Raw genomic sequence first — 25,611 nt, forward strand, 5'->3', positions numbered from 1 at the left:
CACATATGTTGTTCCCTGTCATCCACACAACCAGCACAGTCAGTGGTACTCTCCTCGTGCTCGGAGGATAAAGCTGACTGGGAGGAGCTGTGTGCTGTGTTCAAGGTCATACTGGAGGCAGAACCGGACCCCGCTGCTTCCTCCTGGGCCTCGGAGGGCTCAGTGAGAAGACAAATCAGACCCTCGCTGGGGCTCCTGGGTGTGGGAACTTGGTCTTTCCAGGCAGCTCTCCACTTGGTTAACTCGCCCAACCTGCTCTGTTGACTCTGGGCCAGGCCCTGAACTTCCCTGCTCTGGTGAACTTTGGGGAAATGCCCAAAGAGCACCCTGTGGCCTGCCACAGCTGCCCAGCCTTCGTCCCCAGCCTCTTGTGGCTCAGACTCCTTGTCCTATAGCCTCCACTTGGGAGCTGGGAGCATCCTCTTCCTCCTTCCTGCCGGGGCGGCTGCAGCGGCCCTGTTGCCTGTCTCTTTAAGAGAGAGAGGACGAAATCAGGAAGTGTGAGAGGGCTGCTGGCCGGCTGGGAGGGAGCTGTGTGGCTGTGTTCACGCATGGAGGCCGGGAGGCGGCTCTCAGCTCCCGGCTCTGCCAGCTCCCCAGTGGCACTCAGATGTTTCCACTGGCCCAGTCTCTGAGTCCCTGGGTCCTGTAAGCACCAGGATGCTGTGGGCACTGCCCATGGATGACAGTGCGCCCTGAAAGCCCCAGGGGTACCACCCAGTCCCACCAGCCTGCATGCCCCACAGCTGGGATGTGGTGAGTGCAGGGTCCCTGGGGGAGGCTGGTTGGGGGGTTCCCGGGGGGAAGGGCAGCTGCAGGGTGAAGTGTCAGTGCTGACCTGTGAGCAGTGGCTCTCCAGACCAATGTCCCCTCTCTGCGTCCCTCTGCCACTGCTGGGGGCCTGGCAGTGCCCTGTGTTCCATCTCCAGCCGTCACCCTTGCAAAGGACGGCTTGGAAGCCAGTGAGGGCAGAGAGGACTGTGGCACAGAGAGCTGCCGTCCACCTAAAACGCTCCTTTTCCGGCTCTGCTTCCCAACACCCCGTTCAGCTCTGTCTCTACACTTCCCTCCTGCCTGGCTCCCGCACCTGCCCTCACCTCTCCTGGGGTCCTTCTCCCTGCCCAAGTCCTGGGAGCGCGTGGCGAGGAAAGCCTCCTGGAGCAGCTGGGGAACGAGGCTGGAAAGCCCCAGCCCCGAGGGGGGGGTGACAAACAGGAAAGGGTTAAAGGGCTGGGGCTGGTGGCCTTTGATGGAGGCTGAGAATGAGCCGCAGTAAGGGGTGCCTCTCATCCGCCCTCCTCTTTCCGGTGTAGCTCAGCTCCTGGACTTGCAGCAGACAGAAAGCATAACACACACTTGACAGGGAGGGTCTCTGCCTGACCCAGACTGCTCAGAGCGCGGGGTAAGTGCATTAGAATACACGGTAAGTGCGTTTGGCAGCAGCCGAGCCGGAGGAGGAGAGATGGAGGTGGTGGGTGGGGCTGGGCTCCCGGGCTGCGCCGCCAGCCCTCCTACATCCAACCGCCACTGAGGGCGGGGAGCCCTTTCAGGCACTGGGGGCTGTGCTAGGGCTTCACACCCTCCAGACCCCCCGGAGATTCCTCCTGGGTGGGGGCGCAGGCACCTGACCAGCTCTTCCCCCCTGAGCTCTTACATTGTCTCCAGGGAGCCCTCAGTACCTCCGCTACTTCTGTGACATGCAAACACTAATGCCTTTTCTGAACTAGAAATTTACCACTGATCTAACGAGGTGGCCTCTGGCTCAAGGAATTTACCTTTTCCAATTTTACATTAAAAAAAACACATACACACACAAAAATTACAGAAAGAAGACTCAGAGCCTCTGTCCCAGGAAGGGTGACCTAAGGGTTGAGAAACCTGTCGGTCAGAAGAGGAAGCCCCATCTCTGCCGCTCCTTGTCCGGCCATCCCGGAAAGACCACAGGCACTGAGTTCAGCTTCTGAGGCTCCGCTCCCAGCCAGCTGCTTTAGAGGAACTGGGTTGGGAAAGAAGAAGGAGGCAAAGAGGGGAACACAGTTACAGAGGTTTTCAGATCCTCCCCAGGGCTCCTGAGCCTTGGATTAGATGGTTTCCTGCCTCCTCCACCCCTACACACACGCACACACACACGCACGCACGCGCATGCATGCACACATGCACACACACATGCACGCACATGCATGCACACGCACACACACACACACACACACACACATACACTGCAGCAGCCTGTCCACCTGGTGCAGCCAGCCATTCGCTCATAGCAGCAGGAAGCGGTGGACACAGGCAAGTGGGCGGAGGGGGCTGGGGCTCCTGTTGCAATCCTGGAGGTTTGCAGTGGTGTGGTTGATGCTGCCTGACCTGGGGCCCTTCCTTCCAGCACAGTGCTGCTTCCTGGGACAACCCCAGACCTGGATGCCAAAACCCAGAATTCTCAGTATCTGGGAGAGGTGACAGGGGAAAGGGTTTGTCTGCAGGATGGCCTGTTTGGGAAGGGGACTTGAGGGGACCCGAGGAATGGGACAGGTAGAATACCCTGTGGTGGGACGGGGGCAGGCTGTAGGCTGAGGGCCTGGCGGCCGTGCTTCCTTTTGGAGAAGGTCTTTGACCTTTCCGTTCATACTGCCCTGCTGCCCTGCCTCTGGAATGGCCACGCGGAGCCTTCATGGGGTGGTCTCGGGCACAGCTCCTGGTCAGGCCCTGTGCCCACCCCATCGGGGATGCAGCTGTGGACCCAGCATGTCCTTCCAGGCAGCCGAGGGCAAGGATGCAGAGCACAGCCAACTACCTGTGGCACACGGACGACCTGCTGGGGCAGGGGGCCACTGCCAGCGTGTACAAGGCCCGGAACAAGGTAGGGCGCAGCCCTGGCCACCACGGCATCTCATGCCCAGAAAGTTATTAGCCCAGGCAGCCCCGAGTGGGCATCCAGGGTGGTGTGTGGCTGGGCAGAGGCCTCTGGACTTTGCCTTACATACTCTGGGGTCAGGGGACACCGGGTTTGAGCAGAGACATGGGGAGCTGCCGAGGGCCCTTGGCTGTCGCTTCTGGTAGGCACATTGGGACTGGAGAGAGAGGTGAGGACACAAAGCCACCATTGGAGATGACAGCGAATCTGGGAGCAGCAGGGGCGGGAAGCTGGGCTCGTGTGGGTTCTTTCTGCCTTCAGCGCTGTGTCACGCACAAGACATACTGTGCTATCTCATCTGAAATGCTGAAGCTCCAGGCCCAGCTCCGCTGCTAACACCAGAAAGCGCTGGCTGCCGTTGTTGTTATTGTCGATTGTAATAGCAACAACAAGCCCCGTCACCTCAGTCCTGGACTGACTGTGCACCCTCTGAGCAGAGGAGAGAGCTGGGGGTGGGAGCCCCTCCCCATCCAGGCTGTCTAGGCTGGCAGAAGAGGCCTGGGGTGGGGGGCCGGGGCAGGACTTCTGTTCTTCCCCATGGCAGAAATCTGGGGAGCTGGTCGCTGTGAAAGTCTTCAACACTGCCAGCTACCTGCGACCCCAGGAGGTGCAGGTGAGGGAGTTTGAGGTCCTGCGGAAGCTGAATCACCAGAACATCGTCAAGCTCTTTGCGGTGGAGGAAACGGTGGGTCCAGTGCTTGGTCAGAGGAGGAAGGTCTTGCCCTTGACCTTCACAGGCTGGGAAGAGTCGGGTCACATACTGATAGAGACTCGTCACATGCTCACCAGCAGGACAGCCAGAGCAGAAACCTATAGAATGAAGTAAAGAATAGGGGGGTTGGAGGAGGGGGGTTGGGATAGCACATGGGAAAGTAAGAACTGGAAGTAGGGTGTAATCAAAGAGGGCTTCCTGGAGAAGGTGTCCTTGGACTCAGGTGTGTGAGATCAGTGTGAGGCTGAGGAGGGACAGCCTTGAGGAAGGGGATGAGATGCGCCCTCCTCGCCATCCTCCTTCCGTCCCGCCTGCAGGGGGCCAGCCGGCAGAAGGTGCTGGTGATGGAATACTGCTCCAGTGGGAGCCTGCTGAGCGTGCTCGAGAGCCCCGAGAACACCTTCGGGCTGCCCGAGGACGAGTTCCTGGTGGTGCTGCGCTGTGTGGGTGAGCCGCTCCCCGACTCCCACAGGGAGACCCGTCACCCCTGCCCAGCCACAGGCCTGGCCCTCAGAGAGGGCGAGGGCCCAGAGGGGTGCAGCATCTCTGAAACAAGAATCCAAACACAGAAGAACGCTGGGAACCTAAGAGGCGTTCTGTTGAGACCTGGGACAGACTCTGATAAATGGACAGAACCCGTGTCTGACTCCTGCTGGTCAGCAGTTTAAAAGGCCAACTTAAGCCTTGGCCGGGTTGGCTCAGCGGTTAGAGCGTCAGCCTGCAGACCAGAGAGTCCCAGTTTGGTTCCCGCTAAGGGCACGTACCTCGGTTACAGTTAGTCTCTGGCCCCTGTTGGGGTCGTGTGGGTGACAACCAGTCAATGTGTCTCTCTGACATCGATGTTTCTCTCTCTCTCTTTCTCCCTCTCTCTCTCCTGCTCTATCTGAAGATAAATGCAAAAAAAAAAAAAATGTCCTTGGGTGAGGATTTAAAAATAAATAAATAAATAAATAAATGGCCAACTTAAATTTTATCTTAAAAAAAATTTTTTTTCTTTATTAATTTCAGAGAAAGAAGGAGAGAGAGAGAGATAGAAACATTGATGAGAGAGAACATTGATTAGCCTCCTCCTTCAAGCCCCGACTGGGGATTGGGCCCACAACCTGGGCATGTGCCCTGACTGGGAATTGAACTAGCGACCTCTTAGAGCATGGGTCCACGCTCAACCACCGAGCCACACTGGCTGGGTTAAAGATAAAATTTAAAGCAGGCTGTACACCAATATGCATAGCAGCATGATTCACAATAGCCATAAGGTGAAAGCAACCCAAATATCACAAATAAATGAATGGATAAACAAACTGTGCTCTACACATATAATGGAATACTATACAGCTTTGAAAAGGAATACATCTCTGAAACATGCTACAATGTGGATGAACCTGGAAGACATTATGCTAAGTGAAACAAACCAGACACACAAATACTATAGGACTCCAGTTACTTGAGGGACCTAGAGTAGCCAAACCCACAACAGAGACAGAAGGTAGAACAGGGCTTACCAGGGGCTCGGGAGTGGGGAATGGAGAGAGTTGTTCAACAGGCAGAGTTTCTGTTTGGGATGTTGACAAAGTTCTGGAGATGGATGGGGTGATGGTTGCACAATAATGTGAATGTGCTTAATGCCCCTGAACTGTGCACTTAAAATAGTTAAAACTGCAAATTTTATGTTAGACAGACTTAAAAATCTTTTAAAAATAACATTTAAAAAAATAATAAAACAGACAAGGAGGCAGTACCATTTTCCGGGAGCCAGAGCCACTGTTTTTGTCGGTGTCTTAGTAACTCTTCATGGACCCTCCATACCCTACGTCCTTGGGACCCTCCCTCCTTTGCCCTGTGCCCATCTCTGTTCTGCTTTTCCTGTGGTCCTGTCAACCTGTGGGAACATCTGGACCCAAAGACAGCCTCCCCTTCAAGATAAGCCCTAGACACTGGACTGTCCCCAGCCAGAGCCACCAGCAGCCCCCCTCTGTCCCCAGTGGCCGGCATGAACCACCTGCGGGAGAATGGCATTGTCCACCGGGACATCAAGCCAGGGAACATCATGCGCCTCATTGGGGAGGAGGGGCAGAGCATCTACAAGCTGACGGACTTCGGAGCTGCCCGGGAGTTGGATGATGATGAGAAGTTTATCTCAGTCTACGGGACAGAGGAGTACCTGGTGAGTAGGATATTGGGGACCCACTGCCCCAAGCGGAGGGCTGCCCCTTCAGCTGGGTGCTCTTCACCTTCTGAGGGCCTCTGTTCTATCCTCCTGCACCCAGCAGGGTTAGGTCTCACCCTCCACACCCCAATCGAAGGGAAGGGTGATGCTGCAGCCTTCCCAGGCCTCCGCACCAGCCTCCTGCCTGGCCTCTGCCCCGGCCTCCCTGCCCAGCCTCCCTGCCCGGCCTCCTTGCCCAGCCTCCCTGCCTGGCCTCTGCCCCGGCCTCCCTGCCTGGCCTCCCTGCCTGGCCTCTGCCCCGGCCTCCCTGCCTGGCCTCCCTGCCTGGCCTCTGCCCCGGCCTCCCTGCCCGGCCTCCCTGCCTGGCCTCTGCCCCGGCCTCCCTGCCCTGCCTCCCTGCCCAGCCTCCCTTCCTAGCCTCCCTGCCTGGCCTCCCTGCCTGGCCTCTGCTCCGGCCTCCCTGCCTGGCCTCTGCCCCAGCCTCCCTGCCCGGCCTCCCTGCCCTGCCTCCCTGCCCTGCCTCCCTGCCCAGCCTCCCTGCCTGGCCTCTGCCCCGGCCTCCCTGCCCTGCCTCCCTGCCCAGCCTCCCTGCCTGGCCTCTGCCCCGGCCTCCCTGCCCTGCCTCCCTGCCCAGCCTCCCTGCCTGGCCTCTGCCCTGGCCTCCCTGCCCAGCCTCCCTTCCTGGCCTCCCTGCCTGGCCTCTGCCCCGGCCTCCCTGCCCGGCCTCCCTGCCCGGCCTCCCTGCCCAGCCTCCCTGCCCGGCCTCCCTGCCCGGTCTCCCTGCCTGGCCTCTGCTCCGGCCTCCCTGCCCAGTCACCCTGCCCGGCCTCCCTGCCCAGTTAACTCCTTGATCTGATCCTCATGGAGGTTGGGACACCACAGGTCACCATCTCTCCCGGGGCAGAGGGCGGGCAAATAAAAATGCTTTGATAGGCCAATTCCATGAGAGTGTTTGAGATGACAAAGGAGATGGATTTCGATGGTTCTGTTGCTGCCAAAAGGCAGTGGAAGAGGGTCTGATGGACGGGCCTTAGGCCCCCGGCACCCTCCCCTCCATGGCTGCTCTCTGGTTCTCTCGGCAGCACCCTGACATGTATGAGCGGGCAGTGCTTCGCAAGCCCCAGCAGAAGGCATTTGGGGTGACCGTGGACCTCTGGAGCATTGGGGTGACCCTGTACCATGCAGCCACTGGCAGCCTGCCCTTTGTCCCCTTTGGAGGGCCACGGCGCAACAAGGAGATCATGTACGGTGGGCGACGGGCAGGGATCGAGGGCCCTGGGTTCCCTCACTGGCCCTGCTCTGTCTCCTCTTCTGCCTCCAACTCTGCTTTCCTCCGGCCCACCCCACCCAGGCCGCTCCCACACCCTTGGTAATCAACACCTGGCTGACAGAGGCTGATCAGAATCCCTTACTTGAGTTCAGTGCTCCCCTTTAGCCCTCCCCCATTGGCTGCTTGCCTGATCTCAACTGAGGCGCCAGGGCACTGTCAGGGCAGAAGTAGGGCGAGACTGCATCCAGGTCCCAGGCCCAGGGCCGGCCCAGGGCCCTGCTGTCCGATACAGAAGTAGCTGGAGCCGGCGCTGCTCCCACTGAATGCACGGCCCAGAGCACAGAATTTAAGACGGACTCGTGGGAAGGTCCACGCACCCACCCTCAGCGTGGGCTGAGGCCCTGTGACGTGTGCGAGCTCAGGGAAAGGACCGGTGGATGCTGTTAGTGACCGCGCACCGAGGGAAGAGAACAGTGTGTGGAGGGAAGGGTGCTCGGCCACGCTGGCACCGGCACAGGTGTGGAGGCAGGCCTGCTGGGGTGGGTGGGGGACACGGAGCGGGCAGTGGGAACAGCACAGTTTGGGGAGCATTGAGGCGACCTTGCTGGCTGAGAGCCAGGATCCTCAAATTCCATTTTCAGGCGACCTCAGAGTAGCCGGGTGACCAGAACCAGTGCTCTGAGCCCTTCATTCTATTTGTCACCCCCTGAAGTGTGACTGTTTGGGGGTCATGCTGACCCGGTCCTACCTCACTCACCCCAGGTACCGGATCACCACGGAGAAGCCCGCCGGGGCTATCGCGGGCACTCAGAGGCAGGAGAACGGGCCCCTGGAGTGGAGCTACGCCCTCCCCATCACCTGCCAGCTGTCCATGTGAGGGTCTGGGCTGGCTGTCCCCTCCTGCCGAGGCCTGTCCCAACAGGGCCCCTTTCCTCTGTCCATTGGGTCCGCCCCATTCCCTCCTGACTTGTTTTTCCTTCCGGGTGCTAGCCGGCCCTTCCAGCCCCTCCTCCACTCCCCCGTTCACCACCTTGGTCCTCGCTCTTCAGGACGTCCTCATAGAATGCCCCGAGGACCCTCTCAAGGAGGACAGGTGTGGGCTCCCACCCTGACAGTCTCCATGTCCTGGGGGCAGGGGGCTGCAGCACCAGCTGGTGCCCATTCTGGCCAACATCCTGGAGGTGGAGCAGGCCAAGTGCTGGGGCTTCGACCAGTTCTTCGCGGAAACCAGTGACATCCTGCAGCGGGTCGTCGTCCACGTCTTCTCCCTGCCCCAGGCAGCCCTGCACCACGTCTACGTCCACGCCCACAACACGTACGTGGGCGCGAAGGCCGGGGGTCAGCACCTTCCCTGCCCCAGCCCAAGGGCACATCCGAGGCAGCGTCCTGGGGGTGTTTAGATTCTGGGTTCCATCTTAGTTTGGAAAAACGCTGGTTCCACAAAGGAAAGTGCCCCAGCTTCCTCGATGCTGGACTCCAGACTCCAGCCTTCGTGGTGCTGACCGTGTTATAACCCCGGGGTGGGAGGCAGTGCTGGCTGTTATAACCCTGGGGTGGGGGTGGGGGGCAGTGCTGACCTTGTTATAACCCCGGGGTGGGGGGCAGTGCTGGCCATGTTATAGCGCCCTAGGGGGAGGTGCTGGCCGTGTGTTTGCCCAAACTTATTGCTGGAGAATTTGATGAGACTAACTGAGTTTTAATGGGAAGAGGTGCCAAGGCAGAGGCTGGATATTGGGGCTCCTGAGTTCCCTTTCCACTCTGTCTCGGTCCACTATAAACCATTAGCTCTACCCTTCGTCTCTCCACCAGTGATAGAGAAAAGTCACCCAGCCCCTTTCTCTGAAAAGCTGAGACCTCTCCATGAAGTCTTACCTGGGGTTTGGGTCCCCCTGACTCATATCCTGCCTGCTGACACCTCCTCTCCGGCCCCTGTCCCCCTCTAACCCTGGTGTCTTAGGATAGCCATCTTCCTGGAGGCCGTGTATGAGCAGACCAAGGTGGCCCCCCAGAACCAGGAGTACCTGTTTGAGGGTCACCTCTATGTCCTCAAGCCCAACCTCTCAGCACAGCACATCGCCCACACGACCGCAAGCAGCCCCCTGATGCTGTGTAGCGTGGCCAGCGAGGCGCCCAAGGGGCTGGCCTTCAGGGACCGTGAGTAGAGCCACACGGGCTGGCTCTTATCTCCTAATCTCCTCCAAGAGGCAGGGGTTTCCGTCCAGGAGAGTGGTCCATTTCCCTTGCGGGTGTGTCTTTGGGCCCACAGGGTGCCCCACGTTCTGGGTTCTAATTGTCCATATGCCTCTGAAATGCCATGTCTCAGGCTGGTGTCTCGACATCCCCAGGCGTCGGTGTCCACCGAGCTGTGAAACTGATTGAAACGGGGAGATGTAGCTTTCACGCGCTCCCCACCATCTCTGCAGTTGGCGGGGAAGCTCTGAAAGTTTGGACTGGAAGGAGCAGGAGCCCACGGAGCTGGAGAGAAGGGAAAGTGGTCAGGGGTCCAGAGCCGTGTCCTCCAAGTTCCAGCAAAAATATCACTTCTCATTTGAATAATGCCAATTTCATCCTCTTACTCAGGTCTCCAAGACTGGGAAGGGGAATGAACCTTGAAACTCCTGGCACAAGGCGGGGTTTTGCCCATTTTCTGGCTGTTGTGAAGGGGGGGACCTTGGGCATGAGGTTGTAGTTTACCAAAGTGAACACAAGAGGGCAGTGAGGGACTGCAGCTGTAAAGAAACTCATTCCGGTGAATTTAGGTTTGAAAGGTGGGGCTCTGGGAGCGGGAAGGCTGAGTGAGAGTCAGAAGTAAGGAAGGACGATCTCAGGGCATCCAGGGCCGCATGCCCGCCCCTCAGACAGGGTCTTTGTTCGCAGCTGCTCTGGACATCCCCAAGTTCATGCCCAAAGTGGACCTGCAGGCAGATTACAACACGGCCAAGGTTAGGGGTGGACCCTGGGTGGCAGGGAGGGGGTCACACAGGGGCAGGGGGTGCGGAAACCGACCCTGCCCCCCTGTGTTATCAGGGTATGTTGGGTGCTGGCTACCAGGCCCTACGGCTGGCACGGGCCCTGCTGGCCGGGCAGGAGCTGCTGCTGCGGGGACTGCACTGGCTCCTGTGAGTACGCTGAGGGCTGGGTGCAGAGGGCAAGGCTGGCAAGCGGGGCCGGCCAGACACCCAGACCTGTTCCACACGGCCTGGAGCATGGCTGCGGGCACAGTGCCCTTGGTCCCCGGGAGAAAGCAGCCCTGACTCTGGCTCCCCCCGGCAGGGAGATGCTCGAGGCTACCTGCAGGCGGACGCTGGAGGTCATGCGGATGGCCCTCCTCTTCCTCAGCAGCAGCCTGGGCACCGAGAGGTGGGTGTCCTGCCCAGGTCGGGTGGCTGCAGCTGGCTCGAGGCTAGCTGAACCCCTCAGCCCTTCTTCTGTCTGTTCCTCACCCCCAATATTCCCAACAATGTCCCTCCCTCCCCTCACCAGGAGCTCCCATCTTCCCTGCCATTCTAGAATGCTGAGGGCACTGCTATCTGCCCCTCGTCCCCACAAGCCACCCCACATGACTGCTCATACCCCCCACACACACACACACCTCACCTCAGGGGGAAAGGGGCCCATGAGGCACTGCCTCTCCAGTACCAAGGCAGCCTCCCTGCCCCGGAAGGGGCCCTGTCCTCCCAGACCCCATCTCCCCCCTGCCCCGGAAGGGGCTCTGTCCTCCCAGACCCCATCTCTCACCTGCCCCGGAAGGGGCTCTGTCCTCCCAGACCCCATCTCTCACCTGCCCCGGAAGGGGCTCTGTCCTCCCAGACCCCAGCCCCCTCCAACCCCCCCCCCCCCCCCGCCCAGGCCCCAGAGCAGGACTCCAGGAGACATGCTCATAGCCACACATGGTCCCGGGACCTGACAGGAGGGGACCCATGTGGTCTCAGCTCCATGCTCCTCTGCCTCCCCGTGTCTCCAACTGCCCTTGCCTCCCTAGGAGCCTGTCCCCACCCTCAGAGCTCCACGCCCTCCGCTCCTCTGACTGGCTATTCAGGGGCGATGGGTGGAGAGAGGGAGACCCTGGGAAGGAGGGAACCAAACCGAAGGTCAGGAGGCGAGAAGCAGGAAGACTTTGTGGGCATTACTGAAAAATGGGCACAGTCCCTGAACCCGAAAAGGCTTGGGGCTGTGCTGCATGAGATGGGCTCCGCAGCCCTGGGGAGCTGGTGGTGGCCGGAGCCTTCCCCACTGGGAAAAGACTCGTGGTGACAGAGGAGCAGAGACTGTGCCCAACATGCCTGATGTCCCTGCCCACATGTGCCCTGGCCCCTGTCCTCAGAGAGGTCCCGGGAGTTTCCCAGCAGGGTGACTCATTGCAGCCTTGCCTTCCACCCGGCACTTGGCAGCGACAGTGCTGACGGTGGCAGTGTGGGCGGAAGAGGAGGGCTCCAGATGACAGGGTCGGAGTTCCTGGCATGGCAGAGCCCCTTCAAACAGGGGCAGAGATGAGGGCAGAGCTGTGGCCAGGGCACAGGAAGGGGTCCTGGGACAGGTGTGGTGCCACGCATGCAGGGGGACCCACGCTCCCTGGAGGAGACAGCCCTTCCCAGGCACGAGAAGGTGTAGGATGGTTAGTTAAAGACAAACTGGAGATGGGTACAGGCAAGCACAGAGGTCTTCCTGGAAGAGGTGAAGCTTTTCAGGCCATAATGAGAGCAAATACTTCCGATTGGAAGGTCCTGTGCAGAGACAGAGAAGGCGTCCTGTTTGGGGGTTTGGGGATCTGAAGGAGGAACCGTGCTGGTGAGGTTTACTGAAGCCACAGTTATGATGAAAATATCCCAGAGTGAAGTTGGAGGAGGGAGAAGGGGGCACAGGGGGAGAAGAGAACGCACAGAGGTCCCAAAGGGTCCAGTTGGCAGGTTAGACCCCAATAAAATGACCTATCGCTCTATTGTAGTTTTTGAACAGGAAAGAAATGTGTAGAGAAAGCATCTGAAAAGTATTTGCCCACTTGCCCCGGCCCCAGGGGTACAGGGGAGTGACAGGCCGGCCCTGAGCTGGGGTTGTGGTATCTACCGGCCTGGCTGCCGTTTTTCCCTTTCTGTTTGCAAGCCCTTCACCCCCAAGGGTCATGATGTGTCTAGAGAGCTCAAAGTCAGGGGAGCCTGCTGTCAAGCATATTTCCCCAACCCCACAAAGAGGCGTTTGGGGAACACAAAGGGCACTGGTCCAAGCTCCTGATGGAGCATCTATATCTTCTTTTTCAAATGAAAGGATTGGATGATCTCTGAAGCCTCCCAGCTCCAATCCCATTCTTTTTGAACATTCTCAGATCTATAAATTCTTCTGAGGTCTGAAACCATAGGTCCTCCCACAGGGGAATCTAAAATATTTTAATGAGCTGAATTTCATGTCAGCCTGAGTATCTGACACAAAGTGGCTGCCATTGCCCAGCCTGGTACTCACCTCTCCCACAGTGCATTCCTCCTGCCTCATGCTCCTCATGGTTCCCTTGGCAGGACGTCCTTGCCAAGCTGGTCCTCCCTGGCAGCCGCTGTTGTCTGGAGGCATTCTTTAGGCAGCCAGGGACTTCCAGGGCTGCCCCACCCACCACCACAACAAGCTTGTGTCCATGCCCTCTAGTCAAGCCTTTTATCTCAGAGGTCCCATCTGATCCCTACAAACACTGTATTAGCTAGCAGGAAGGAGATTTATCTCCCCATTATACAGATGGAGAACTTGAGGCTTAAAGAGCTGAAGTGTAGCTAACCCAGGGTCATACAGAGAGATGACAGATGTGACAGCTAGGACTAGGACTCAAACCCATGTCTCCTGATTCCCCGCCCGGACTGATTGGGTCAGCCTCATCTTTTGCCATCAAGTATTCCATGCTCCCAAATCCATTTGTCCACTCAACGACTCATCGGAAACTGTACTGAGTAAACAACGTGTGCTCAACACTTTGCTGGGCACTGGGGAGGGGCAGGGAGCCATGTGGGCAGCTGCCCTGCCTTCAAGGAGCTTCCTCTGCATTGCTACTCCACCCCCTTCCGCTACTCCCTTTCCCTCTATTCCCAAGCCAAACACACAGGACTCTCTTTTACTTCTAATTTTATTGTTATAAAAACAGTATACGCTCATTGTAGAAAGTTGGAATGTACAGATAAGCAAAAATGAAATTGAAATATCATGTCCTGCCACCCAGAGAGACTCCCACACCTTGGTGGTTGTCTCCTCTATGTGTATAAGTGCATGTATTAGCCAGCGGGAGAGTTCCAGGACTTGCTGTTTTATAACCTGCTTTTCTCAGAGAATGAGCTCTCCCTCAACATACATTTCCCTCCGTATTCTACTCTCCCTAATTGTCCCCACACTTTTCTTTTCTAGCTGGTTTCATGCAGCCAGGATCCAACCTAAGACCACACTTTGTGGTTCCTTAATCTAGACAGACTGCCCGCCCACCCATTCAGGACACTGACTTGTTGGCGGGACAACACCCATCTCCCACCTGCTGGACTCGGCTTGTTCTTCTTTCCCAAGATGTCCTATAAACTGGAAATTCTAAAGGTTAGATGCATTCAAGGTTAACTTTAGGCTGAATGCATCATAGATGATGCTGAGTATACTTTATACCCACCAACCACTGGGTGGGGACAGTGTGATTTCTCTATTGTACAGTTCCATTTTCCCTGTGAAAGGATCAGTGTGGTGTTACTTTGCGTCACACAAATGTCCACGCCTTCATCATTCATCAGTGACTTTAAAACCATGCCCAGGTGAATAATGTCACGGGGGCTGCTCTATTCCAAGTCCTGGCCCGTTATTGGCTAGTATTCTATAAAATACAGCTTTTCCCTTATCAACAAGCTATCGGTTATCATGAAAGACAGTATCTACTGGAACTTTGTTCTTTTCCTTTAGTTACAAATTTTCCAAGTAGGAAATTCATTAACAGTTGCCTTGTACTGTGGACTCGAATTTTCATAGATTCAACTTATTCCACAATCTACCTCAACCTTTATTCATTGCAGTGCTCAACAATGTCACAGCTTGGGTGAGTAGGAGGCTCTTGAAGGTGGTTCCTCTGTCCCAAACACAGAACTCCCCAGACACCCCACAAGCCAGCAAAACTGTCCCAAAGCTGCCATGCCCCACATAGGTTCTCCGTCTGTCCTTCCTTCCAGGTTTAGCACCACGGCTGGGATGCCGGAGATCCAGGAACTGAAGAGGGCCGCAGAGCTGAGGTCCAAGCTGCGGGCTGTGAGTGAGGCTGGGTCAGGTGCAGTCAGGAGCAGAGCTGGGGGGGTGGGCAGGGGGCGGTGGTCCAGCCAGGCTGCCCTCCTAGCCCTGAGCTGAGGCCCCCACGGGGCTGTCTGCCTTTTTGCCTTATAGTCGGCTGAGGTCCTCTCCAGATTTTCCCACAACATCACAGAGAAACAGACAAGCCTGAGCAGCCTGAGCTCGGAGCTGGCGAAGAACCGGGATCAGGTACATGAGGACAGAAGGTCTGTGGGATTTACTTTCTTGGTGGGGTGGGGGCGGGGCACACAGCACGAAACCATCAGCCTTTTTAGGCGCCAGCCTGCTTTCTCCCTTACCTTGGCGATGATGCTGGGGCCTGGGGTAGTGGTGGGGGATCTGGGAATAAGCCAGACCCTCCCCTGAGGCGGCCGGAGGAGAGAAGGGTCTGGAGTCCTGCCCCCGTCTGGGCGTTTGGAGGGTGAATTCCGACTCTTAGTAGGGGCAACAGTTCTGAATGAAAGACGGAGTAGTTCCCTTTCATTTCTGAGCCCTTGCTTTTTATCAGAGCCCTGGACAGGATTCCTTCTCGTTTCATTCAGTCCTCCAGGCCCTCAGGGAGGTCAATTTGCTCTGAGTCTCAGCCAGTCAATGACAAGTGATCAGCTTTGCCCGCCTCCAGAGCCTATGTTCTGGGCAGTCACGGGAGACTTAGCACCTGGACAGCCCCACTCTCCCTTTAACAACACAAAATGCCACGCACCTGTGGCCTGACATGTGCCTGGCCCCGACCAGGGCCTTCTCCTCGGCACCGACCTGGACCCGTAGCCCCAAGTCCTGAATTCTGAACCTTAAAAGCTTGGAAATCGCAGGGCTTTCTCGCAACTGTTGCAAAACCCGATGGAAACTGAAACGAGGCTCTCTCTAGTCATTATCTGCCCCACTTGGAGTGGACCCCAATCTCTGAGGATCGACTATATTCCACGGGGGTGCTGCCCCGGCCTCAGGGGTGCTCCGTAATAGAGCGCCTGTGCACGGACTCACCTTCCCAAAATTAGAAGACAGTTCGGAATTTGGAACACACCCGGCCCAAGCCCTTTGGACAAGACTGATCTGAGGTCTTGTCCACCCCCGTCTCAGGAGGACAGGTGTCTGGGACCTGAAAAGCCCTGGGAACAAGCTTGGCTCTGCCCAGAGTCCAGCTCCAGAAGGAGTTGATCCGGGGTCACCAGGAGCTCGGGGAGGAAGTGGAGCTAATAGGCCTCAGGGTGAGGAAGAACCCCCCACCCACACACACCCATCATCTCAAACAGAGTGCTTGTGTCCAGCCTGCAAAGGGGAAGGAAGAAATAATAATGACCTCAAACTCCAGGCCAAGGAGGTCCTTGCGAGGTCGTCTCCCTATTCCCCAGGCAGGTCCAAGAACATTGGTTCTTTATTGTTTTAAACAAGGATGGTTGATGCATCGTGTAAGCTCCTTGTGCCAGGGGTTGGCTAGAGCGAGAAGCACTCCTTCTGCCCTTTCCAGGTGACCAGAGAGATTTTGCTCCACTGCCACCCCAGGTGTCCCTGCCACTGCCACCCCAGGTGTCCCTGCCAGACTCGCCTGTTTCGGGGTCCAGGGCTCCTTCCCAGAGTCTATTCTCAAAGCCTCTCATGTGGCAGAGGCCACTCTCCTGTTGCCTGTCCTGCTTGGCTTTTTGTCTGTGTCATATTACTAAACCGTGTGTGTGTGTGTGTGTGTGTGTGTGTGAGAGAGAGAGAGAGAGAGAGAGAGAGAGAGAGAGAGAGAGGGAGAGAGAGAGAGAGAGGGAGAGAGAGAGAGAGAGAGAGAGAGAATAAACGTGAGAATGACAGACAGCTGGCAGGCCCCAAGGGACCTCAGAGAGCTTACACCCAGGAGAGTCATCCCCACTCCCAGATTGGCCCCCAAAACTGTGACCTCAAGGCTCCTTCTGCAGGCAGACAGCTCCTCCCTCCTCCCACCACCATTCCATCCCCTCCCTCACCCTTTGTGCTGGGTTTTTTGTTGTTTGTTTTTTGTGTTCATTGATTTCAGAGAGAGAGAGAGAGAGAAATATTGGTGTGTTGTTCCACTCATTTATGCATCACTGGTTGCTTCTTGTATGTGCCCTGACCGGGGAGCAAACCTGCAACCTTGGTGCATATGGATGGTGCTCTAATCCGGTGGTTCTCCACCTTCCTAATGCCACGACCCTTTAATACAGGTCCTCATGTTGTGGTGACCCCCAACCATAAAATTATTTTTGTTGCTACTTCATAACTGTAATTTTGCTACTGTTATGTCTTAGGTGACCCCTGTGAAAGGGTCATTTGACCCCCAAAGGGGTCGTGACCCACAGGTTGAGAACTGCTGCTGAGTCTAACCAATTGAGCTACCCAGCCAGGACCTACTCTGTGCTGTTTGATTCTTCCATCACCTGGTCCCTGTCTCCTGCCCACAGCATCCAGCAGATCCAGTGTTGCTTGGACAAGATGTACCTCATCTACAAACAGTTCAGGAAGTCCAGGATGAGGCCAGGTGAGCGGAGGGGAGCCCGCTCAGGTTCTCCCTGCTCCCCACCTCCTTCCTACGCCCAGTGCCACAGTCCTTTGTTTTACTCCTCCGGGGGCTGCTGCTGGAGGCTCACTGCGCGTGGCCTGTGGAGCCAGGGTGCAGCTGGCCAGGCTGGGTCCCTGGCTGCCAGCCCCGACAGACGGGTGACAGGCGCGAAGCCTTGACACCTGAGCCCGTTTGGCCGTGTGTGGGGCTTAGGTGACAGGTATGGAAGACAAGCGGCTGGAGCCTGTGGGGTGAGGAAGAGGCGGCCTTGAGAGACGCTCAGCTTCGCAGGGCACTTTTGAGTTTAAGGAGTGTTTCCCTATTGGCTCACAAAAACGGTCAGGTTTTCCCGAAAAGGGAGGTCAGAGAAATACCACTTAGAGTGACTGGGCCAGGCAGTTTGCCTCATTCTCTGGAAGCCTCTTAAAGACCTTCTGGGCAGGACTAGCTCATTGACCGGCTTAGTGATGGAAGCTGTCTGCCCAAGGTGACTGTTATCTTGGGGCGGGGAGGGTCCAACCGAGGGTACAGCTGGGGATAGGGACTAGAGGGAGCGGTGGAGGCCCCTGCTGACTCTTGGGGTTGAGGAGCTAACATGCTGGGCCCCGGACCTCTCCCCCACCCACGCCCCAAGCATTTCCTAACGTGCCGCTTGAAGGTCTTGGGCCCCCTGCTGGGTTCTCAGCTTCCCTGGACTGTCTCAGGGCACTGTCCCACAGACACAGTGCCAGCCACACATGCAATGTTGAGTTCTCTAGGAGCCAACATTTAAAAAGTAGAAATAAAAAGGTGATTAATTTTAATGATGTCTTATTTAACCCAATATATACAAATTGTCATTTCAGTATGTAATCAACCTAAACCCAATTATATACATACCCAGCAATGGAATGGAATTGCTGGGTCATAAGGCAGTTTCCTTTTTAATTTTTGAGGACCCTGCATACTGTCTCCCACAGTGGCTGCACCAGTCTGCGTCCCACCAGCAGTGCAGGAGGGCTCCCTTCCTCCACATCCTTGCCAGCACTTGCTTGTTGATCTAATGATAGCCATCCGGCAGGTGCGAGGTGATAGCTTATTGTGGTTTTCATTTGCATCTCTCTGATGATTAGTGATGATGAGCATCTTTTCATATGTCTGTGGGCCATTTGTGTGTCCTCTTTGGAGCAGTGTCTATTCAGGCTCTCTGCTCATTTTTTTAATTGGATTGTTTGGGGTTTTGTTGGGTGTTGAATTGTATAAGTTCTTTATAAATTTTGGATATTAACCTCTTATTGGATGTATCATTGGGGAATATCTTCTCCATCTAGTGGGTTGTCTTTTCATTTTGTTGATGGTTTCCTGTGCTGTGTGAAACTCTTTAGTTTGATGTGGTCCCATTTGTTTATTTTTCCCCTGCCCGAGGCGATAGATCAGAAAAAAGATGGCTAAGAGAAATGCCAAAGATTTTTCTGCCTGTGTTTTCCTCTAAGAGTTGTATGGTTTTAAGTCTTACATGTAAGGCTTTCATTTATTTTGAGTGTATTCTTGTATAGGGTGTAAGGTGGTAGTCCAGTTGCATCTTTTCTGCATGTATCTGTCCATTTTTCCCAACACCATTTATTAATTAGACTGTCTTGACCCCATTGTATGTTCTAGCCTCCTTTGTCAAATATTAGTTGGTCATATAAGCATGGTTTTATTTCTGGGCTTTCTGTTCTGTTCTGTTGATCTATATGTCTGTTTTTATGCCAGAACCATAGGGTCCAGTTGCTTTTTTTTTTTTTTAATCCTCACCTGAGGATATTTTTCCACTGATTTTCAGATAGAGTGGGAGGGAGGGAGGGGGAGGGATTAACACTGATGTGAAGAGACACGTCGATTGGTTGCCTCTCGTACAACCCTGGGGATGGAACCTGCAACCAAGGCACATGCCCTTGACTGGGAATCGAACCTGAGGCTCTTTGGTCCTCAGCTGATGCTCAACCTCTGAGCCAAACCAGCCCGGGCAGGTCCACCTGCTTTTAGTCACCTTATTTTACAGCTTCAGAAAGAGTTTCATTTCTGTGGTCTTCAAGAATCCTTTATTGAAATTAAAAATGAACCAGGCAGAATAACTCTTGGAGTGTTGCAATATATCATTCTGATAACTGCCCGATAGAGAATAATAGGAAGCTCTCTCACTACCTCACGCCCATCCTGTGTGTCACATATGACATGGAGAAGCTGACTCAGTGAGCTGAAATCACTTGCTCACAGCCCGTTACTAGCAGGCAGGGCTGGGACTTGTGGCCTGGACTTCACACGTGCCCAGATGGAGAGCTCAGTAAGGGAGCTCTGCGACCAGGGATGTGGAGGAGGGTCAGTGAATATCCTCTGCCTGATCTCCTCTGGAGAACCCAAGGCCCATTCCCTCGAAGCCCAGGAGGGGGCAGCATCTCCCCAGGGCAGAGTGCATCAGGAGGTGCCCGGGCCCGAGAAAATGTCAGCCCTTCTGGCTAACGTGACCGGGCAGAAAAGGGGCAGTGGAGGGTGGTGGCCTGGCTCCGCCTGCAGCTCCACTATCCAGGGATGAGGCCAACAGGCTGTCGGCATCAGTCACTCCGGGCAGGGTGTTGGCTGAGGGCCTGGGCTGACCAAGCATCCTTCAAGGCCCATTGCACCCCCCACTTCGCACCCGAAGCATTCACCTGTCCCAGGAGTGCCCCTTCCTTGTCACAGTGCAGTTTCTAGGGTGCTTGGCTCGCTCCTGTGTTTCCTGGCTCCAGGGGCTATGAGCGCCCACGGAGCAAGGCTCAAGCCGGGCTGTCTTCCTTTTCGTAGTTGTCCCCCAACCCTTGGGGCATTCCATTTTGTTGACTTAACAGGTGACATCATGTCTGTCTGTTTCCTTCAGCGCTCGGCTACAACGAGGAGCAGATTCACAAACTGGATAAGTGAGTGGCCTGTCCCTTGGCAGGGGGGTAAGCGGAAGGGTGGGTGTCACCAGGGCAGAGCGGTTCCCTGTGCCGGACAAGAAGCAGCGAATGGCCCTGGTCACAGGCCTTGGCGGGCGGAAGGCAGTGCACTTGTCTCCGGGGCTGCTTATCTGGAGCTGGGGCGGAGGCTGCTGGCGGGAGGCTCCTCAGAGGCAGGCAGGGTGACTGGATTTACTTATTTTTTATTTTTTTAATCCTCACCCGAGGATATTTTTACATTTTTGTTGAGATAGAGTAGGAGGGAGAGAGGGAGAGAGAGACAGAGAGAAGCATCAATGTGCTAGAGCCACATCCACTGGTTGCCTCCTGCATGACCCCACCAAGGCCAGGGACAAACTGCAACCAAGGTACGTGCCCTTGACCGGAATCAGACCCGCGACTCATTGGTCCGCGGGCTGATGCTCTAACCGCTGAGCACACTGACCAGGGCTGGATGTACTTCTGAACAAGTGTTCGTAGGGTTTCTTTCCCTAATCGTCCTCACTGATTTCCTCCCGACTACTCCGACCTCTGCCTGAGCTTTCCTTTGGGCGTCCCTCTGCCCTTCTGTGTCCTGGTCCCGCTCACGTCCCAGGAGGCCCCCTGGTGTAGTGTTTATTTGGGGACTCACTCTCCTAGTTCTATACCCACCCGTGGCCCCTGACGCTTACACACAGACTTCTCACAGTCATCTCCCCTCCCCTGGAGACTGGGCTTGAGAGCGTGTGTTCTTTGGGTCCCCTTGTCTGCCCGCATCTCTCTGTTGGCCTGTGCTCTGTGCCAGCCACTCCGGTCCCCGTGATCCCCACGCGTGAGCATCTTCTCCTCCTTCACTGGAGAGCCAGCCCTGCTTGAACCCAGAGGCCGGGCCCTTCGGTGGTGGCGACCCAGGCATGCGAGGCTCGTGCTCAGGTGGCCTGGCTGCGTATCCCCGTGCCTCGGTTTCCCTCTTCTTTTCAGGGTGAATTTTAGTCACTTAGCCAAAAGGCTGCTGCAGGTGTTCCAGGAGGAGTGTGTGCGGAAATACCAGACGTCCCTGGTCACGCACGGCAGTCGCATGAGGTAACACCTGGCCTCCCTCCTGAGCTCACAGACCCGGGCCGCTCCCGGCTCGGACAGCTTTGCGGGCCCTGACCGAGGGAGGTGGCAAGAAAGGGACAGAGGCAAAAAAATAGGTACTTTTGTGACCCTGCGTGGCTAGACATTCGTTGACTTAAGCATTAGCTCATGTGATCCCACAGTATTTGCCCTGTGCGGTAAATACAATTGCCCCATCTTGCAAAGGAGGAAATTTAGGCCGAGAACAGGTCTGGTCCCCAATACCACACGGGTGGCAGGTGGCAAACCCAGCACTAGTATTTGGGTGTGACTGCCCCTAAAATCTGGCTCTTCCCATGGTTCCAGGTGGTCGTGTTGGGAAGCCTTCCCTCTCTGGGGAGAACACAGGTTCCCCCTAGGATGAGGACAAGTGGTCTGGGGTGCACAGGGGTACAGGGGCAGGCAGAGGCCCTGAAATAGAACCCGTCACATTGTCCCCTCTCAGACAGCCCCCCCCACCTGCAGGAATGCCGGTCCCTCCCAAGAAGGGGGGGCAGTTTCCCAGGCGCTGTCTGCATGAGATCTGTGGGACCTGTAGGCGGAGACCTAGGCCCCCAAATTCTGGCTGAATTGTCTGAGGTTGGCCTGGATGTCAGCATTCTGAAAGCTCCTCGGGTGATTCTGGTGTGCAGTCAGGGTTGAGAACCAACCACTGGTCTAACCCCTCTAGACGTGGTTTCCTTTCTGTGCAAGGGAGAATGTTCTTGCTCGCCTTCTGCTTAGAGAGACAAGAGAATCCCTGTAAGAGCCTCGACTTCGATCTTCTGTGGAAAGGGGAGCCTGAGGAATCCCCACAGTAAGCGTGGGCTGTCCTCGGCCGCTCTGGAGCCTGACCAGGCTGGTGGCCCTCCCAGCTGCGTGGCTGTTTGCAGCTCCCACGTGGTTGTGATGGGACCCCTACCCCATGTGGCTGTGGTCGGACAGGAGCGCTCTGACAGTGAGCCGGGACAGCTGAGGACACACGCAGCGGGCAGAGGCCGAGGCAGGAAATGCCTGGACCACGGGCTCGGCCTCTGTCGTCCGAAGCCTCTCCTTCATGTCTGTGTCGAGGCCCAAACAACGGTGGGGTGGCCCCCTAAGAGCCAGCAGACCTGGCTCTGACTTTTATCTGCTCTCCCCAGGGTGGTGCATGAGGCCAGGAACTACCTGCGTGTGGTCGCCTGCTCCGTGGCTGCCTCCAGCACCGAAGCGCAGGGGGTCCAGGAGGGCCTCAGCAAGGTGGGCTTCAGGAGAGCCTCGGGGGCATTCCCCTGCCTCTGGGCAGAGCTGCCCGTGGCCGAGTCCAAGCACTTTGGTGTGGGTTGGAGGTCTCTGACCCACAAAGGTTCCCTGAGGTGGGGATGGAGAAAGAGTGGGAGGCACTTCCTAGTGCTCCCAGACTGAAGGTCACTGCAAGGGCAGAGCCTCCAGAATGCGGGGAGGCTCCAGGCCACTCCTGAGCGAGGCAACGTGCACTCGCCGTGACCTTCCGGTCAGCGTTCTGCTGAGAGCCCAGCGCACAGGCAGCTGGAGAAGCCTCCGGCTCTGCCACAGCAACAAGGGAGGGCTGCTTCCAGGACAGCGCCAGCCTGCACCTCCCCACGGCTCCTCCCACCCCCTCTGCAGCTCCTGGGGGGGGGGGCTGTGGGAAGGGCCCCCATTGGGGTGCTCCAGGGACGTGTCTGGGGGCCGTGTTGTTACCCTTCCCTGACCTTTCCCCAGCACCTCCCCTCCCACAGGGCAGCTGGCTCTTCCCTTCTGACTCGTGTGGTTCCCTTCAGATCCTAGACTGGCTGTCTCACCAGCTCCTTCAGGACAGAGCGAGGGGGGCTCAGGCCTCACCACCCCCCCTGGCTCCTTATCCCTGTGCCACACTACAGGAGCTGGGTCTCCAGTAAGTACCAGAGAGGGGCATGCATGTGTGTGCATGCATGTGTGCGCGCATGTGAGTGTGTGTGGGTGTGCGTGTGTGTGTGTGTGTAAGGGGATGATGACAGTTAGGGCCCGAGGGGCTTTGCCTCACACCAGGCCTAGAAGGAAGCATCAAGAGAGGCTTGGCGGCGGGCCTCCCAGGGAAGGGGCTTGGTCAGGGCAGCTTCGGCCTCAGGAACAGCCGCCGCTCTTGCCTCTGCCTTGGACAGCATGGAGGAGCTCCGTGAGGAGATGAAGCTGCTGGCCCTTGACCTCCAGGACAACAACCGCATCATTGAAGGGTAAGGCGTCCTGCTGTGTGCCGGGGAGGGCTGGGTCCTCTGGCCGCCCTTAGCAGGGGCACAGGGGCCCTGTACCTGCCCACGCGGGGTGGATGACAGGTGTGCATTTTCTACAGTCACCTCAGAGTGTTGGCCTGTCCACAGGCGGGTCGCTGTCCTCCTGAGGTATAGGCGTCCAGGCTTCCACTAGAGTCTCGAGAATGTAGTACAGTCCGGGGTAAAACTGCATCTAATTTTAAGCAATTGCAGGATATACAAAAGAGAATTCATTTGGCCTTGATGCTAAGACCATTCTCAGTGCAGTTGGGGATGGGGCTTGGGCACGTGACTCCGTGGCTGTGGATGTGGACTCTGCGTGGCACCTGCCCCAGACGGACCCTTTAATCTCCACACCCCGCCTCGGAGTGGCACGGTCTCATCTCCGTGTCATAGACCAGGAACCGGCGGTGTGAGCCTGGATTAATTGCCCGAGGCCCTGTTTCTCGGGCCTCGAGGGGCTCCTGTTCTGGACAGATGCTCACAGGGCCACCCCGGCTGCAGGCCCAGTGTTAGACACTCCGCTTCATCTCCTGAGTAGATCCTCCTCTTCAGGGGTGAGGGGTGCTGGGTAGGGGGTGCAAGAAGTGCAGGCTTTTGGATTCTGTGCACCAGTAAAATTCACAAAAGAAAACCGGAGGGAACAACTTCTCATATAATCAAATAAACCCACTTGGAAGGGACACCCTCGCCACCCAGGAGCTCCCACTCCGCGAAGCGAATTTAACACCAAAGAGAAGGAAGGACATAACCTCAGAATCGAGGCTGGTCCTTGCCCTGGAGGTCAGGGGCGTGCTTCCAAACGTACACACGCATGCCGGTGAGGGCCAGGACACCGTCCCCATCGTCCTGACGTCTGTCACTTTCCCGCTTGGGAACCAGTGGCGTGGAGGAAAAGCTCCGCAGAGATTCCAACAGGAGTTGACTCTGGACTCTGCTCCTTACCACCTGCGTGCCCCTGGGAGGCCTGTTGAGCTTAGTTCCGGCCTCTGTGATGTAGGAATATGATGCCTACCCCGGAGTGTGAGCGTAGGGGTTGAATAGGTGAGACCACAGCGTGCTGGGGAGGGCGGAGAGGGCGCACAGAAGGAAGGCCTCACTAAGTGGCAGGCGGTCCCCGGCCACGCCATTCTGGGACGCTGGAGTTGGGCCAGGAGGCAGGGAAGCCAGGAGGGGCTGGTGGTTGTCCCGAGGTGAGCTCCGTGGGTTGAGGAGGCATCTCTTCCAGGTCCCATTCCGCAAGGGGAGAATCCATCCTCTTCAATACCCACACAGAGGCGGTCAGCAGCTTCTTGGGAAGCCTTTCCAAAACAGCCCCGACAGGCAGGAAGTTCTAATTTTAGTGTCGACATAAATTTCTCTTGCTGTGATATATAGCCTATTTAGAGATAGCTCAAAACTTTATTTTTGTGAATTCCCACTTCCTTATTCAGAGCCGTGCCAGAGAGCCAAAAAGCTGTCTGGACGCCTGTCCCCTCCTCCCCCAGCTGCACTGCATGAACCAGGAGAGCTTTGGAAAGTGCAGAGGCCTGGGTCTTGCCCCAGAAGCTCTGGGTGTGGCCCAGGGCGGGGGATTTTTTATAAGCTTCCCAGTGACTCTGTGGATGAGAACCGCAGAGTTGTCAGGGGACAGGGCCTGCCTGAGGACAGCTGAGCACCTGGGAGCCATGGAGCCCTGACAGCTGTGTCCAGCCCTGGGTGAGGTTTGCAGGGTCCTCTGTCCAGGTGGGAGAAGCTGACCTGCGCCTTTCATTACAGGCTGAGTCGGGTCCAGTTGGCTTCTGATGCCTGAGCTGCGTGGGTGTGCAAGGCGGCCTGAAGCATTAGACTCATCCAAACACTGCGCTCCAGCTGCACTGTGGGACCCAGCACAGGACCAGACCTGGTCCCACATCATCAGCCTACCTCCCTCCTGGCCAACGGCCGGGAGATGTCACCAGCATTACCTTCCACTGCCTTTCTGTGGGAAGCAGCCCTGGGGCACCCAACAGTCTCTGGCAGGTCCCACTGCCCGGCTGACCTTTGTGTCCTCGGCCGGCTCAGGCACAGCTCTGTGGCCCTGGCTTGCACAGGGGAGCCTGGCCGGGCCCTGGGCAGGAAGCTCTATTGGCCTCCACCCTCCTGGTTTACAGGGCTCCGCTCCTCAGGGAACAGAGAGGCCTCCAGGGGGTTCCCCAGGGTGCTGGGTCGAACAGCCCAATCTGTCTTCCTTCCTCTTCCAGTGTTTCTCGTTGAACATACAGGCCTCTCCCCTCTGAATCTGCGCATCCCAGAGCCTGCTTGCCTTCTGCTCTTGGTCTGGCTGAGCCTAAGGCTGAGAGGCTGGGTGGTGGCGGCTGGACGCCCTGCCCAGGGACCCTCCCCTCCACTCTCCCTCGGAGGCAGCCAGGTCTGGGGATGCAGCCAGCGGGGTCATGAACAGCCACGCAGTTAGCACAGGCTGCTGGTGCCGGCCCAGAGCCCTGAGGGGACAAAAGGCCTGCACTTTTCAGAAGTGGAATA

The 25,611-nt window shown here is 56.9% G+C and overlaps 1 protein-coding gene across 1 annotated transcript; it reads left to right on the top strand.

Moving 5' to 3' along the window:
• The first annotated feature begins 489 nt into the window (after positions 1-489).
• Positions 490-25,611, top strand: IKBKE (inhibitor of nuclear factor kappa B kinase subunit epsilon). Its single transcript, XM_036272972.1, has 22 exons — positions 490-756; positions 1,314-1,402; positions 2,752-2,854; positions 3,453-3,593; positions 3,938-4,067; positions 5,603-5,784; positions 6,870-7,030; positions 7,820-7,930; positions 8,193-8,372; positions 9,015-9,211; positions 9,935-9,999; positions 10,085-10,176; positions 10,331-10,417; positions 14,230-14,305; positions 14,438-14,550; positions 16,750-16,826; positions 19,723-19,762; positions 20,744-20,845; positions 22,003-22,099; positions 22,642-22,754; positions 23,002-23,073; positions 24,868-25,611. The coding sequence occupies exons 3-22, from the start codon at positions 2,768-2,770 to the stop codon at positions 24,899-24,901; spliced, it is 2,157 nt and encodes a 718-aa protein (XP_036128865.1). The 5' UTR covers positions 490-756; positions 1,314-1,402; positions 2,752-2,767; the 3' UTR covers positions 24,902-25,611.

Source organism: Molossus molossus, unplaced genomic scaffold (genome assembly GCF_014108415.1).
Source record: "Molossus molossus isolate mMolMol1 unplaced genomic scaffold, mMolMol1.p scaffold_m16_p_20, whole genome shotgun sequence".
Taxonomy (NCBI): Eukaryota; Metazoa; Chordata; class Mammalia; order Chiroptera; family Molossidae; genus Molossus; species Molossus molossus.

Excerpts from the sequence above, each read along its gene's own strand:
- IKBKE (XM_036272972.1), top strand. The coding sequence starts at position 2,768 with ATGCAGAGCACAGCCAACTACCTGTGGCACACGGACGACCTGCTGGGG. Across the intron at positions 7,031-7,819 it reads CGGCGCAACAAGGAGATCAT|GTACCGGATCACCACGGAGA; the intron begins GTACGGTGGGCG and ends CACTCACCCCAG. Across the intron at positions 14,551-16,749 it reads CAGGTACATGAGGACAGAAG|CATCCAGCAGATCCAGTGTT; the intron begins GTCTGTGGGATT and ends TCCTGCCCACAG.